Source organism: Halichoeres trimaculatus, unplaced genomic scaffold (genome assembly GCF_033239565.1).
Source record: "Halichoeres trimaculatus isolate MK-OKI-2021-1 unplaced genomic scaffold, fHalTri1.1 fHalTri1_scaffold_4, whole genome shotgun sequence".
Classification (NCBI taxonomy): domain Eukaryota; kingdom Metazoa; phylum Chordata; class Actinopteri; order Labriformes; family Labridae; genus Halichoeres; species Halichoeres trimaculatus.
The window spans coordinates 14417069-14434178 of NW_027437182.1; the positions used below are offsets into that span (position 1 = coordinate 14417069).

Consider the following 17110-nt stretch of genomic DNA (forward strand, 5'->3'; position numbering starts at 1 on the left):
CTTCTTTTTTCTGTTTTTTTAGAGCATTTGAATCTCTCCAATTCAGTGACAGACAGAAAGAGCAGCACAACCTAATCTGGGGTATTTACATGCTGAAACAAACCACAAAAGATTCCTGTGAATCTATGGCAAAAGTGGAAAGTAAGTAATGAGTGACAGAATTTATTTATTTATTTTAAACAAAAATCAGCGAAAAGCATGCTTTTGGTTTCTGTCTGACAGTTGTGGTCTTATGGGAAAATGAAGGTCAGAAGGCAGAAAAATTCAAGTTGAAATGGTCCCCTTGGGTTTGTTCCGCAGAATATTTTATTTCAAAATGTGCTCAAATAGCCTTTGCTATTTTGAAGATGCAGAATCACATCTGTTGCTGAATTACAGAGTTGTTGAAAGGTTTCAGGCCATTCTCAGTAAATTCAGCGAACAACCTGCCTGCAAACTTTGCAAAACTTAAAAATCACATGTAGATCTTGAGCTTACACAGCTGTTTAGTACAAGAAGAGTGCAATTAAACATTATGACTTTGAGATGACCTGGAAATGTCCCCTTCCTGTTTTTGTTCCCAGTGGGACTTGATCAGAGAACAGAAGTTCACTGCAACTTATCCAACTTCCTTGTTTCCTAGATGTCTGGCTGATAGTGTTGCATTCATGTTCTTGCAACACTGTTTACAAATCCCTGTGATGATAGATCTCTATGATAAAAAGAAGGGGAGCCCTAAAGCATCTCACGTAATTATCTTATATCAGCAACTTTAGTGTGACTGTTTTCCAGCCAGAATGTACGGTGGCTAAAGAGAGCAAACACAAAACAAGAGCTGAAAAAAGAGCTGAAACATTTACATTAGATGAATCAGGGCTGAAATTTTAAACCATTTTTAAATCACAAAAAGGTCTAAACAAATTAAAGTTTCAACTTCTGCAAACCTTTTATAAATCCTCTATTCCTTTATCTTAAATTAGTGCACCATTCTTTTCAATGCATGTAATTTACATTCTTGCAGCTTTTTTCCTCATTCTAATGTTTCTGTTGTTATATTGTGTTTAAGTTGAGTTGCCTTTGAGTTGGCATCATTTCTAAAGTTGCAGTGTTCCAAAAAAAGTCTCCTTTAGGTTATATTAGGACATGCAACTCTTTGTGCCACCATAATTGTCTTTCTTTTCAAATCTGCTTGAGATTATTTGAAAATTTGAATATTCAAAGAGAAATGACTGTAGTGGGGACAGCCCCTAATAGGATTTAAATGAAGCCATTAAAACGTGTGCAAGTACTTAGAATACAGCCATGGAGCATCTACCATTTTTTTCTTTCTAGTTAGGTGAGCCAGACAACCGAGCTCTTTCTCAACAAAGCATGGGGTTGTGTTCATGTTTGACGTCTACATTCTCCCATTCTTGATGTCCCCAATAGCTCCCCATACATCAAACAAAAACACATCCGGAAACGCAAAATCTCCCAGAACTGAATCCAAGGCCTCAGCAAAGTCATCAGGGTTCTTCTTGTCTTTACCTGCTTCGACAATGGTGGTCGCTGCAGAAAACAAGACAGTTTTGAGTAAAGCAAAAGCTATCAGTGTGTAAAATGTGAAAGTAATGCGAGTGTGAAACAGGCACCAAAAAAAAAAGAAAAAAAAAGAAAAGAAAGAGGGGGGGGGGTCTTTTATAGGGTTCTACTCAAAGAAAATCCATTAACTACAAGTCAAAATAAAAAATGAACAGAAATTCCTCACAAATTAATAAGTTAATGATTTAATATTTTCTCCTATTTTCTATTTTTTTCTCTTTTTCTTTTTTTTTCTTTCGAAACAGCAGGTAAGCTTGGTTGTGTTCTTGTTGGCTCCAAAAAAAAATCTTGTTTTCTCAATATAATAGGATAATTTTCATGCTATCTCAAGAAAACAAAGCCCATTTTTCAAAGATGACAAGATATCTAAAAATCCAATCAGTGGGTTGATTTCTATCATAAACCAGTAGGCGGTGTGCCAAACTGCCTTTCTGCTGCTGCCCACATGTCTGCAGTCAAAAAAACCTATATGTGTGATTCTTTGAGCTTTTTACAAAGTATGACAAGCATTTTGTTTGTACAAAAGCCAAGTTTCTGAGTGCAAAGCCCTTTTCATATTGTTTATACGTAAATAGATTTTAGGACCTCAAGTTGCCACTTGCCTGCACCATAAAACTTGAGAATACTGCATGCCGTATAGTGTTTCCACAGAATGAGGTCTGAAGCAAACAGCGGAAGGAAAAGCAGATGAGAAACTCATTAACCTATTTTAAATTGGGGCCTCGATAAAAATACAAGGTTTTGGGAAATCTGGCTTGTGACCCTGAAAGTCTGGGAAAGCTTGCTCAAATTCCTGACCCATTCCAAGGACCCTCAGCAAATCAAAGCCCCCCTCCTATGCAGGAAAACAACAGTATGTTTCCATGTAATTTTATTTTAGTAGCAAAATTCATGGGGAGTGGAGAAAAATAGGAAATGATTGTTGGGAGTGAATTTTCTTTTGCATCTACACAAATAAGCTACGTAAGACACGCACAAGTACACAAAAACACTCCAAATAAAGAATACCAGAGTAAGGGGTCTTACCAAGCTCCAGATCCCTGATACCCATATAGCTCTCCAACAGATCATCCACCTTCCTGGTGGCCTGCTCTTCAAACTCATTCTGCTGTCAGTGCAAAGAGGAGAATACAGGAGTGTGAAAGAAGATGTGGCGATGCTCAAGCTCTAAATATGGTGATGCAAACTTTGAGAGAGTGCACAGCTTCATGCCAAAACATGTACAAGCCAAGAATATCTTTGATTTACACTTATCTTAGACCAATGAACATGTCAAGAGTCTTGTTGGTCTTCAATCCTGCCTGCATTCATTAAGCATAATCTGTTTGCTTATTTAGTGTTTGCTCATTTTTTCTTGAGGGTTGCTGGAACCATTCAGCCAAATGGGGAAGTCAGGGAGTTCACTGTCCTGTCCTGAAGAGCAGGAAGCAGGGGTCACTTCGCCAGAACAAGCCACTTCTTAGGAAGTGGCAAAAAATGACAGTAGCTGCATGTGGGAGTTCGTTTATCTGAATGTTAGCTGGGATTTTCACACAGGGTCAATATCAGTTCCCTGATTCCCGGGATCTCTGCATGGTCTGTTTTTTTTTTAAATATCTGTGAATATATAGCGTGTCCTACTAACCCAGAAAACCAAAAGTACAGCAGAAGTGAAGTCATTGTCCAAGGCGTGTGAAACATACCACTTCCTGAACAGTGGCAGCACCCTTGGAGCGCAGACGCAGCGTTTCCTTCCCATTCACCATCTTGCCCTCGTTAGATTTTGGTGCTCTGGTCCTCATTCCAATCATGTCTAATCAGACACACAGATATAAAAAAAACTGGATGAAAAAAGTTGACCTTATTACACTGACAAAACAGATAACCTGTGGGATTCCTTGTTACCTATGAAGTCTTCCCAGTATCTACTGTTCATCTCAGTGGTTGTCTTTCCATAAATGTTATTTACCTGTGAGTTTCTGCAGGTGACTCACTCATTGAGACTCATGCTGCTGCAACAAAACCTCCTCTATACTTTTCAGATTTGGCACTATGTTGATCAACTATTGAGCCTATTTATTTCTTCTTTAGTCACTGCAGACTAAAGAGCTCCTCTGGGTGGAATAAAGACAAAGTCCTAGAATGGTGCATACTGCAAAATTTGGTTGAAAAAAAAATATCTTTAAGTCCCTGGTCTGAAAATATGATCCTAACAGTAATGAGATATCCTTAACTGGAGTTTTATCTGAAACAAAGCAGTTTGTTGGAAAATCATAAGTCAAAATAGACTTGAAAGCATCCACAAATCTATGACAACTAGAAAAACACAATCTGTTGATAAGGACTAGAGCCAGAGATCAGTGACGTTGCGTAGGAACATGGTCCCATATAAAGACATCTCCCTGGGCTCCTGTCTGCATTTATAACAGTTCATTACGTTATCTTTGTGAGCCCCTATCACACGAGGACCTTACATAGTCAGCGCCTTTCCCTTCAAGTCTGACACCCCAGCCTCATTTCATGATTGCCAGTAAGTGGACGCTGACTAACAACTGTTTTTTTTTCTGTTTCCCCATAACATCATTAGACTCAGTAACTAAACACTACACACGATGGTGACAGGATGTCAGGAACTGGCCATGGATCTAGTTTCCTGTCTGATAACTTGATTTTGATGACAGCCTTGCTCTGGCCCAGTTTGTGACATCCACTTAGAAATGCAGACTTCCTTCTAATCCAGATGTAATTAATGAGCAACTAAACTCTTTAAGGGAAATGCATTTTCCAGAGGGGGGAAGGGAAGAGGGCCTCTTTGTGATGAATGCTATCCTTAATAAAAGTCAAGGGGTAACTGCATGAAACTTGGCCTTCATAAATAAAAAGTAAGACATACTGTAAGTCAGAGCAAGGATCCACGTCAGAGGTGGGACAAGTTACTGTAAACTAATTAATCACCCATGCATTTTTCAGTGGCGGTTGATAAATGGCATATATGAAAGTATTCTGGTTCTCTAGCAACAGGGAAAAGACAGCAGGAACTTGGTGATCAAAAATTTGTATCTTTGACACTGACTTCTGTGTGAATGTATACAAACCAAATAAACAAAATTTCTATGTATTTCTTTCCTTGCTTTGGCTCACTTAAAGTTGCTATGAGAAGGATCTGTTTTGATTTGGCCCGAAGTCTTCACACACTGTCGTAAATTACTTTTAGCAAAGTGTATGTTTGTTTTGGAATTAAATGGAGATTGGATAGAAACAACTCTTCTTTGTCCAAGACAACTCTTGACCCAATACAAAACACTGAGGTAAGCTGTTTATCAGTACACTTATGTAGCACTACAGTTTGAAACATGGCATTATGCAAACATTGTTGTATCCTGTGGTTATATGTAGTGCTATCAGCAGCTTGGTGCTCCAACGTATCTGTAGGCTAATGTAACAGCAAGATAACACTCTCAGTTTGTATGTATTTTAGTAGTTGTCTATATTTAGCGCAGCTGGCAGCCAAGTCCTTTAAGACATGTCATTAATGTGTAACATTAGTGAATCCTGGTTACATCCTGCCAGTCATCTACCAAGCAGAGCTAACGTAACCTCACTCTTCATTTTATTGATAGACTCTCAAGTTTGAACAGACCACTGCAGAATAACTGCTGCATGTGGGGTGGAATTAACATTATCAAACAGATTAGCCCTTTTAGCCTTTAGCTTGGGCTGTATCGCTCTCCTTTTTATCCTTCTTCTGTTCATCTGTCCTTTTTCTGTCTGAAAGTTAGGCTCCTGTGTCCACCATCACTACAAAATTAATCACAGAAATTCTTTTCAGCAGAGAAAAACACAGATCTCTCTTGTAACGACTAAACTTCGTCAGCCAGCGTTGACATAGAGTCGTCATAGAGACCTAGATGTGCCATAAATCAATCCAGTCCTGCTCGACCCGATCAGGAAGCTAAGAAGTAGCACTTTAAAATAACCTGTAACCTTTAATATTGTTGCTGATAATCTTATTTTAAAGTGTGGATTACAATCAGGCGTGTATACAAAAAGACTTTTGCAAGATCACTTAGAAACTCTTCACAGCCCCTTTAAACAAGATAGGGTTAAATATTTGGACTACAAGCATATTTGACTGCACTACATAAATACCCAGTGAGAAATATTTTGGTAGGTAAACATAGAAGCAGATTTAGTTTGTCTTTGTATATTTGAGTGAGTGAGAGGGTGATCTGTTTTTTAGAAGTGCTTCCAGGATTGTTTCAGTTTTATTATAAAAGGTTACCTTCATTTCTAAGCCTTCTTCTGAGCTGAGAATAAGAGGAAGGATCCTGAAAGTCTTTTTCTGATTTGTCTGTAATTCTCTCTGATAAACTTCTCTTTTTGTGCACATAAACTCTTTCCAAAGGGCAGAAAAAACACCACATTTTTGTATGCATAAAAAAAGACTGAACAAGTAGGCTTAATTTGTTAAATTTGATTACTCTTTTTCATGCTGTCAATATCTAGCTGAAGCGTTTTACGGTCGTTCCAAAGATGTTTGAGAGCATCTGCGGCAACACAAGATATTTTGGTATTGGCAGCTGCACTAATGTCGGTCAATTAGTGCGGCATGCAGGCCAGGCTGAGTGGTCAAAGCAGACAGCCAAGCCACGGCCCAATGCTACATATCATCCCCTACTCTCTAACCACCATGTTCCCCATCTCACTTTAATACCAAAAAAGGGCTAAAATGATTTATTGATCGTCACATTTGGTATTTTCTCAGGCCCCTGATATTTTTTTTCGTTTTGCTCGAATCCATTTATAAATATACAAATACCAAAATTCATCACTATCAAAACAGAAGCCTGAGCAAATGTCTTATTTTCAGTGGAAAAAAGTCTTATTATCCTGACTGATCTCCAAATGATGGCAAAGATATAAAGATCCATTTCTCCTTGTTAGATCCACATTGATATAGATCTTATAACACAAAAGCCATCGTATAATGCTTACTCTACCTTTCATGTACTTTATTTATAAAGTGTTATTTTTTACAGACAAAAGTTACAAACTGATTTGCAAAGATCAAAAACAAACAGAAAAGAAGTCAAACAGGAAAAAGAAAGCACAAAGGAGCAGGTACATGTCGGAAGAAACTGAGAAAACAGTCCAAGAATACAATAAAACAAATTAATAGTGCATCAAGCAGTCGAAGGGTTAACAGAATGTCTGTATGAGGTGTAACTTTAACAAATAACACTTATTGATTCTGCTGAGTGCAGGAATGTTGGAAAAGCATTCAAGAGTCATTCAAGTAACACACAGGTTTTTGATTGACAGAGACAAAGACAGAGTCATAACTCACCAAAGGCCTTCTTCGGCCCCACCAAGCGCAGAGTAAAGGGTATCCCCCTTGGCTGCTCCTTCAGCATCTTAGCCACCTCATAGTGTCGACACCCAACGATGCTCTGGTCATTGATTGCCTCAATGTGATCACCCACGCAAACCGTCTTCAGCCTGTCTATGGTACTATTTTCCTTTATCCTCTAAAAGAAAATGAAAGAACATAAAATGGTTCAGATGTGGTGACTTAAGCACTGTGAAAAATTCAGCAATGAAGATATTTGTTTTGGAAAAAATAGATTATACAAATGTATTATATGTTCCCTGAAAGGCTACCAAATAATCTTTATTGGTAATAAAATCGGATACATCTTTTGAAGTTTTAGATCTAAGTCTTTGATTATTCTTAAACGATAAATTTACTTCCAGTTCTCTCACCTTTATGAAGGCATACCCAGCTCCATTGTCTGTGATAGTGAGGCCCAGCGCGTCTTCTGTCTTTGTCACCTCCACCTCTTTGGTTTCTCCCCTTATGTGAGCAAAGATGAAGTCCTCCAGTCCAATTTGCCCCCCCAGGAGCTTCTGCATGTCCACTTTATGGGAGTTTAGGGTGCAGAAGAGGATCTAAAGGAGGTGGTGGGCAAAGTAACATAAGACATCATAAGAAACTAATGTTAAAATAATTCAACAGCACTCTCAACAGAAAAACAGGATATTATTTATTCATAGGATTTAGACTGTTTATGATATTGATGCACGCACTTTTAAAAATATAAATAAATACATAAATAAATAAATACATAAATAAATACATGCATACATTTCATTGGGCCTTTTTGTCTTACTGCCTGGAAATTTTTTTTTTTGGTAGAACTGAGACCTATCAAAAGCACTCTGAGATTTTTAGTAGTCCTTTAAGTTTTATAATGTGTGGTTTTGTTTGTATGTTTGTTTGGTTGGCTGGTTTTTTCTTTTCTTTTTTTTTTTTCTTTTTTTGTTAGGACTTTGTGTCACATCCCAGTTCTCCCTTTTCTGCCTAGTGCCATTTCAACCCATTTAAGGTAGTTGCAAGTGCTCTTGTACTGCTGTATAAAGGTTTAACAGCAGAGGGCAGCAGAGTCAAACTTTTATTTTGCTGTTGTGGCCATTTTGTCATCAGCAAAGTATGCCATTTGTATTGTTAGGAATTTTACCCAAGACTATTTGAATGAGTTGTTCATGCTTGTTTTTATGAGTTAGATGCTTCATTTAAGTAAGTTAAATTAAAGTTGGATCTCAAAGATGAGTGTTTGAAAAAAAAAAAGTGTGTTGTAAAATGATAAGAAGTAGTTTACACTTAAAGCATTACAGAGATACTTTCTCTTTTCCTCTCTTTATTTCTCCAATGATTAATTTCATCTTTTTCAAATAAACACCATATAAAAGAGAAATGCAACTTTAAAGGCAGCATTTGCACGCTGACATACTAGACTGAACATGTGACTCTCACATTAATGTCCTTTGAACTCTCGCCAGTCTTATTGAAGATTATTTTAAAGTTTTACGATGTGATTTTCTAAAAATACATTGTTTTGGTGGGCTCTTAATGCCCTGGATTTGTTATTCTTAACTGTTGAAGCTGAAGTGTGACATAAATATCCAAAACGGAAATTTGAGATAACCTGTTTGAACTGTTATCTAACTCAATGCTGTTCCTGTTAGATATTACTTGCAGTAATTTCACTGGCAAGCACAGCAGTCTGACTTCAGTCCAAAGTCTTTTCTGGCATTGAGTTGTGCTGTAACTTTATGCTGCTGCTGTGCGGTCCTCGAGGAGTTCAAGGAAACTGTTGTGCTTCTCACTATCACCACCCAACAGCCTGATGTTAACACTGACAGAGTTGTATCTATAAGTTGAAGTGCTGTTCAAGGCCTTGGAGTCATAAAACTCATCAGATTAGTTTTTTCTCTTACAGTAAGTCTGATTTCTTTACAAAAAAAGATACATTTTGGGAAATCATTTCATTGATTTAAAACAGCAGCACAGTTACTTTTTTTTGGAATAAGATATTTTTATGCAACACAAAGGTCTATTATTTCCGTTATTATGCATTTATGCCAGACTGCAACTCTTGGGCTGTTTTCCATTTAAAGTAAATTTTTCATCTGCCATCTTAACTTAAATTCTTAGGTGTGATGATTATCTGAACACAGAATGGGCTGATTAATTACCCTGATTTAGGAAAAAAAAACAGAGGGGTAAAATAAAGTCATTTTTTGTAAGGTACAAGCACTGCTAATACATGTGCATATAAAATATGGAAACTGTTTTATTTTTTCATTTTCATCTTCATAGAGACATCTAGCTGAATATTGTTGAAACAAGCAGACATTTTTTACACAGTCACACGCTGATGGTTTGATCAGCCTCTGTTCCTTCATCTTCAGCCATCCATGTTCAGTAAGCGATACACAGATAGAGAAAACCTTCACAGTGGCCTTCAAGACAGCACTGATAATTATGAGATAAGAGCAATGTCAATTAACCATTGTGCTGCAGCTGCGCTTGTTACCATAACTTGCGAGAGAATGTTGCAGAACAGCAGCACACACACAGAGACACCCTTATCTACCTGCTTTATAACTTTAGAAAACTCAACTTTTTTGTTTTTGTTGTGAAAATGTAAATGCATTATGTATTATGCATTATGATATATTGCAATACATCTTCACCACATGACTGAATGTGCAAGAAGTTGTCTACAAAGGTTCATCACTTCCCTCCCATCAACTGTATTGGAGAAGTGTTCAAAATCTCCAGAGATTTTAAGCCTCATTCAACCCCCTTTAGAGTCATTCATGTATTCAAATCGAAACTTCATTCAACATTTAAAGTATTCCTTCGTCTTTTGGCGTCTTTCCTGTGTTTCAACATCTTCATATTGTTCATTATTTATTTCACAGTGACTCTTAAAAGGTCGTGAAGTTTCCGATCTCTTCAAGCCACTTTCCACTGAATCTCTCAGTGAGAAATTTAAACCTCAGAGTGGGCAGGCTGTGAAAATTAACTAGAACACACTGGAAAAACTGCCAATGAAACCACAAATTACACTCTGCATTGAAGGTTCCATATTATGCTCCTTTTCTGCAGTTTAATATGGATTATTGATGTTTTCATGAAATAGTAGTACATGTTTTGGTCCAAAAAGCCAATAAATCAGGCACAACAGCATTGTTTCCAGGCTCTCACAGTCCCTCTGTTCAGAACAGTCTGATTTAGTGGGCGTGACCTTCATATGTAAATGAGCCACCGCCGCTTCGCTCTTCCACGTCACTGAGAGCGGCGCCACGAGCTCTGAGTGCACATTGTGTAGAAAACAGCGAAGCTACAGGCTAAAACAACAAGCTAATGAAGCTTAAGTTAGCATCCTGAAGCCAACACAGAGACAGGGGGACACTGAGGAAAATCTCTTACATCTGCTCCACAGCACACAGCATTTAAAATACTCACATTTCCAGGGCCTGAGGTTTGTTGGCGGATGGTTGGTAATGCGCCTGGATTCAGGACCAGTCTATTCACTAGCCCTCTGTTGTACTGTCCAAAGTTGGAAAAGCAGTCGGTGAAGTGACTAGCACACACGTGCACAGTTTTACTGAGTGTAGCTGGCACATTTCCTTGATAAATGAAATCTAGCCACTTAGTCTTGTCTTCTTCCGAGATGGGAAGCTTGTGCATGAAACTACGTCGCTGTTCACAAATCTCTCAAGTAGCGGGGAGAGGAGTGGGCGGGGAGGGGGTTCGGAGGTCAGGGGGTTCAGGTCACTTGCTCCTGATTGGTCAAAAAGGGAATCGCTCACGTCGGCACATCTCCAAAATCCAAACAGCTCAATTTAGTTTAGGATTTTACATTCACAAGCACTACTAAGTACATGTTTTGTCATTAAATATCACATTATGTGGGCTGGGAGGAAAGCCAAAGACCCACAAATTTCACTAAAAGACTCAATAAAGGGATTTTTGCATAATATGGGACCTTTAAAATGGAGCTGACATTATTCTGTTCATGTCAAGTGGGTTTTTAAAGTCAAAGCACAGAGACCTTCGTCAGAAAGGGGCTAACTGTCACTGAAACCCCAGCAGCTGCCTTATTTATTCTGTGCTAAATCTTGGGGGAACTTCTGGGAGAGCAAAAAATGAATGTTTAATCTCAAAGCCCTGGTAACATTCATGGCACCACTGACGTGAAATTGAAACTATAGCCTCTTCCAACTCTTAGGATTCTTACAGTCCAATCCTTTTTGTGATGGCAGTGGTTTTTTTGTTCTTTTGTTTGTTTGTTTGTTTGTTTGTTTGTTTTGGGCACAAAGACAGCCATTTCAGATAATGATTTCACCTGAAATCCCTTAGAAATCAACACCAAGATTCCAGGGTAGAAGTCACTTCTTCAAGGCATTTCTTTCTAGTTAAATGAAAGTCATATTAATGCTTGGAATCCAAAACTGTCACGAGTTTTTTTTAAAAAAAGAAGTGTTTTGTCCAATCAAAAGCATGTGGGTTTTTTTTCTTTTTTGCCAGTTTTCTGTGTTAAGTATATAGAGCAGTAGCAGAGCAGTTTGGTTAGCCCTGACCTACTAAAGAACTAGTGACTCGGCATCTTCTCAAGGATCCTCGCCTTGTGAGCAGCTGTCTGCTTTAACCCAAGTGATAACAGAACTTTTGATCACCTGCATAGCGATGAAATAATCTTTTTTTTGTCTCAATTAAAACTTTTAGTGTAATGTCACTAAAACACTCATATCAAGGCATTTGTTACTGACATCAAGAAAGAATTAGAAGTTATTGTTATTTATTTGAAGCCATTTTGAAATGGGAACTCCACTCTGTGCATAAATTATCAGACTTTAACAGCTGTTTTTATGACTTACATGGCTCTGGATGAGCTCTGTAAAGTGTGACAATGTAATGATATGATGCCATTGGGAGATAATCATGGAAACTCCAGGACATCAAAGAAAGCCTGTGTTTTTATCCAACTTTGAAGATGTGAGAAAAAGGAGAACTGTCCAACTCAAAGTCGACAATGTTTGCAGGAAAGGAAATCACCCATGGCCAGGACTTTCCCTTATTTGCCACTTGAATGTGTGGGCTTAACAACTAACTGAAGTTTATTTGAGCAGAGATGAAGCATTACAAAAAAACAGGAACATTACACTCAAACTTTTCTTAACTCTCAAGCTGTAATTCTGGGTACATTTTGGAGTCTGTTTTATCATGCTGTCTTGTTTGCTCTGAACTCACTTGAAGTTGTTTTGTTACAGCACATGTTTAAGTGCTCATTGAGAGCAGAACTTTATCTTGTTATTTGTTTCCAATATTGATCCTGGTTGAGGCCCAGACAAGTACAAAGTCTGGCAGACAGTGGTGAGCCAAATGGTTTTCAACAGTGCATCATGGAAAAAAGCCTAGAGTGGAAACCTTACACCTATTTGCAGCAGGCCTGACAGACCAGAAATCCAAGGAAGGAATTGTTTAGTGTTTTAACACAGCCATTCTCATTCCAAATGGAAAATAGCCACTCATTCTTAAGAGAAAAAAAGATCTACATCTTTGCTCATGTACCTCTGAGGGGGAAATGTTGAAGACTTCAGCTATCTTGGCGTAAAGCTCTTTAACGTTGGTGAATCCATGGATTCGGCCTGTAGGGCTCCCATGAGCCAGCTGGGTGTGGAAGATGAGTCGGGGTCTCGGGTATTCTGGTGGCCCAGGTGGTGGCGGTGAAGGAGGAGGAGGAAGAGGTGGTGCTGTGGGCTCAACACTGGTATGGTTCTGGCTCTGGATCTTGGCCTTCTGATCCTCCATGGCATCTGCTCCAGGTGCCTCAGAGTTCTGCGGGCTCATAGCCTCCCCGTTCTGCATCAGGCCCGGCTTAGGTGCAGTCTTCTTCTGGGAGCCCTGGTGGTTTGCTGCTCCCACAAAGACAGAGAAACCTCGTCCTTCCCCCCCTCTGCTTAGCTGACCTGCCACCAAACCAACCAACCAGCCAGAGCTTTAGGTTGAGGATGAATTAGTTATGAGAGTAACCTGGTAACTGTAGCTGGAAGAGGCCAGCCAGACCCTGCTGCTAGAAACCCAACACCCTTTGAGTTGAGGACTGAATGTGTTACACCTGAGCCTCTGGTAGCTCACGCACAGAGAATACAAACAAAACACGTCGGGTAAAGGTTTCTCCATACAAGAGACAGGGTTAATCCTCAATATCAGTCTGGCTGTGAGACATGTCCCAGGCACACACACACACACACACACACACACACACACACATACACACATACACGAACATGCACACTGAATATTTGAACATTACTATTAAGTGTGAAAACCCATGCATAACTGCAAAATGATGACCACAAAACAACATCCCAGAGTTAAAGGTAAGATGATATTGCAGGGTGGCGAGTGAGGTGCTCTCTCTTCAATGGCCCTGCTAAATGAAACTGGCTGTTGCCTTGGCAAATCAATATACATGCACTGACCTTTGTGAACTTATGAGCATCACACACAAACACATGTTGTTTATATAATGTGGTTTAAGTATGATTGCACATTTCTGAACACAGGTTTTTAACATCAAAATATGTGCACAAGAGGCTCGTCACGATATCCACTATCAGGCTTTAATAGATGAAAAGAAGGTCAGAGGATTCCATTTAAGGGGGAGTAGGTGAAAAAAAAATTACTCTGATATATTTATTGATTTTTACTAAAATATAAGGTATTCAGCAAGCCACAACTCCATTTCCCTGAGGACAAGGAAAAGTTAAGAATTACCATATGTTTGGACCCAAAGGATATTAGGGGGAAGGGGAAAAGGGAACAAGGAAGTAAGAGGGAAAAGAGCAGGAAATTTCTGTTAAGTTTTTGCTGTTTTATTACACACTTGCAACAAGATATACCAATGTCATGTTATGATGTCATAAATTGAGTGAACCTTGTGTCTCACTTGTATAATTTTCATGTGACTTTTTGAAAAAGCCATGCAGAACAGCCTGTGGTCTCATCCTAGGATTAGTCTAACACATGGTTATCGCACAATTGGAAACTCTGCCAGTTTATGTTTAGTAATGACATTTACATTTTTTATTTAATGTTTGGTTGTGAAACATAAAAAAATATTTTATACCACCTCTTTACACAACAAAGCCAGCAAATTCTCAGTCCCTAAAGTGACATCAAAGCTTTACATGAACAAATGATAAGCCGTCTGTATCAGCAGCAAAATGTGAGGTGAACTTTTGTTCTCAGTGCTATGTGTGACAAATCCTTTCCCTATCTTCAGCTGATGTCTTTTTTTCTTTGTGTAATCATAATTAACCAAACTAAAAACTGCAACATTTTCAGGATGTTTAGAGATGATGTTTGTTTATATTGAAGTTGCAAATGGAGACTTTGACTGACTCTCCTCTGTATGGTTGACTCGTAACCAGCACATCAATTTAGATCAACTAACACACAGGAGTTTCATTTCCCCAGCCAACCAGAACCAGGTATTCACCTACACTACGATGCAACATTTGATGTCAATTTCTAGAAGTATACTGTATCTCTATCATGTCTGTTTGAAAGTTGATCTGGGCTGAACACGTGTCAACCTGTCTCCCAAAATGACCCTCTATCCTCTATCTGAAACAAATCAACAACTGTGGTCAGGGATTAGATAGACTTATTGACCTAACAGCCGATGATTAAATGATCCTTTTTAGCAGCTGTGTTTTTTTTTCATAGAAGATAATTATATCAAGATATTCTCATTTTCTTCTGCTCAGATGATCTGTAGGCTTTCAAAATTGTATTTGTCTCACTTAGCCCCTTGTGATGCGTTACTCATGCACAAATCAAGGAAGCGTTCATGTCAAGACACAAAAAGCCATCTATCGGCCTGCCTGGCTCTGGAAATTCCACAAAAATCACATTTCCAAATGCCAGCTGGGAATGTGTCACCAACATTGTGATGCCATTGTGAATCCCCTCAGATAAAGACTCTTTCCACTGTAGCTATGCTTGCAATGCGTTTAATATGGAGTGTTCACACTGATGCCTATAGATTTTAAAAATGTGTCCACTGCTGCAACAATGCAATGCTCCACAATTACTTTAACTCCATACTGAATTTAGACGGCAAAATAAATCCTGTCAAAACAAAACAAAAAAACAACTTTGGAATGGATACAAAGAAAATGTTAAGTGTTTGATCATTTTTGGGTAAGCTGTTAATGTGGAAAACATTAAAACATACACCATAGACCAGGGGTGGGCAAACTTTTTGATTCGTGGGCCTCAATGGGTTGTAACATTTGACAAAGGGGCCGGACCAGGAGCAGATGGATGGAGTGCTTTGGTAACTATCAGGGTATCATTTGTTCATTCCATATCCGTTTTAGAATCCAAAATTGGGAAACGGATAACGACTTGTTATTCAATTTTTCGTTTTCAAATCAAAAATCAGAAAACAAGTAACAGTCTATTTTTCGCTCTTTTGATTTTGTTTTGAAGTTAAATTAGAATATGAGAGAATGGAATTATGATGGGATTTTTAATCGGTGTATGGTTCATTCTTTCGTTATTCTGTTTCAAAACAAAATCTAAAAAACAAAAAAACGGACTTGTTTTTTTGTTTTTCTGATTTAAAACCAAAACGGAAAAACGGAATTACAGAAAAACAAGTTTTTTCTGTCCTGGCTTTAAAAATGAAAAAACAAAAAATAGTAAAAGATTGTGTCAAAATTATTTGTGTGATATTTTGATGTTAAATGTGAACTCTCTATATAGAAAACATCAGAATTTCAGGGAAAATAAAACATTAACAAGGTTAATTCATTTAATTTCTTCAAGTTCGGCGGGCCAGATTAAAACGTTCAACAGGCCGCATGTGGCCCCCGGGCCGTAGTTTGCCCATGCCCGCCATAGACCCTACTGAAGTGTGTTCAATACATTTTGGATATATATTTTTAAAACTGTTATCACATTTATCATAAATATCATCACTGTTTAATTCCACTGTATATTGCTGACCTTAGTATTGAGCCAAAAAAAAAATCTCTGGTGCAGTGGAATCACAGCTAGTGAAGTGTTTTTCATCCTGCTTCATAAGCATTCCTGCACACCTGTCCTCAATAAGCATGGCTGCAGCTGTCTGTGCGTCACAGCCTCATTTATCCAGGCCAAGGTGTGACTTACCTCCCAAGGACAGAGCATTTATTCTAGCAGCAGATAGCGAGGGTCTTCTAAGCAAAGTATTCAGTTTGCAGTAGATAGCAGTCAGTCCTCCATTCAAAGGACATCTCACTTTCTCTTCTTACAGGAACTTATGTGATAACCTCTACCTTTACTTATTTTAAGCAAACAGATAACTTAAGCAACAAGAGGGATAACAGACTGGATATCCCAGTAGTTCAAGAACAAATAGCATGACGGAACCCAGCAATCAACGGGAGTTAATAGGATAATACTTTGTTTCCAAGTCAAACTGGTCTACATAAACAACTGTGTAACATTGGAACCAGAAGTAAACCCAAGCTTCCTGCATGCTGCAATTATTTTGTTTCTAATGAAGAAATAATGTAATAAGAGACTGTAATGATAGCTGAGAGAAAGAAATCCAAATGTGTGCACAAGCTCTTTCAAATATGATCTTCTTATGCAACTCTCAGCTGATTGGCCATGGACCCATGGTGTGTTCTTCTCATTAATGTTGAAGTCCTTAATAAATATTGACAAGAACAAGGGTGAGTGAGTTAGCCCTTGTGACTCACACTATTAATATTTGCAAAACGTGGGATTTTGAATGACTGGATGATTAAATTGATTCTTTTAATCCATTTTTTCTCTTCAGGAAACAGTGTTTTATTCAGAACTGATGGTCTACCATGCAAAATGTGTATTTCACATAATTTTCTCGCCTCAAGGTTAACAACAGTGAAAAACAGGGCCTCAAGAATATGATATTGTGTACTTATTTCGAAACAAAACTCATATTTAATCAGATGACTTGAAACCAATTTACACACCAATGAGTGCTGGATCCTTGCGTAGTTCTCCACACAGGCTGAGTATTGATCCAGCTGTCACCATGATAAAGTACCACAGAAGGGCCTATGACTGCTTACGCTGCACTGACACCCCCTCATTGCATCACAGACTTCCTTATGTAGTGTGATTTCCTCCTCTTTTTCTGCTCTGTTTCTGGCAGAGGCGGAAGGGAAGACCGTG

At 38.5% G+C, this 17110-nt stretch overlaps 1 protein-coding gene across 1 annotated transcript; it reads right to left on the reverse strand.

Moving 5' to 3' along the window:
* Positions 1–313: 313 nt before the first annotated feature.
* On the reverse strand, positions 314–12801 carry gipc3 (GIPC PDZ domain containing family, member 3). Its single transcript, XM_074668515.1, has 6 exons — positions 12464–12801; positions 7303–7488; positions 6887–7067; positions 3243–3352; positions 2587–2668; positions 314–1527 (listed from the first exon to the last, which is right to left on the reverse strand). Exons 1-6 carry the CDS (start codon positions 12758–12760, stop codon positions 1376–1378), a joined length of 1008 nt encoding a protein of 335 aa, XP_074524616.1. The 5' UTR covers positions 12761–12801; the 3' UTR covers positions 314–1375.
* Positions 12802–17110: the final 4309 nt, after the last annotated feature.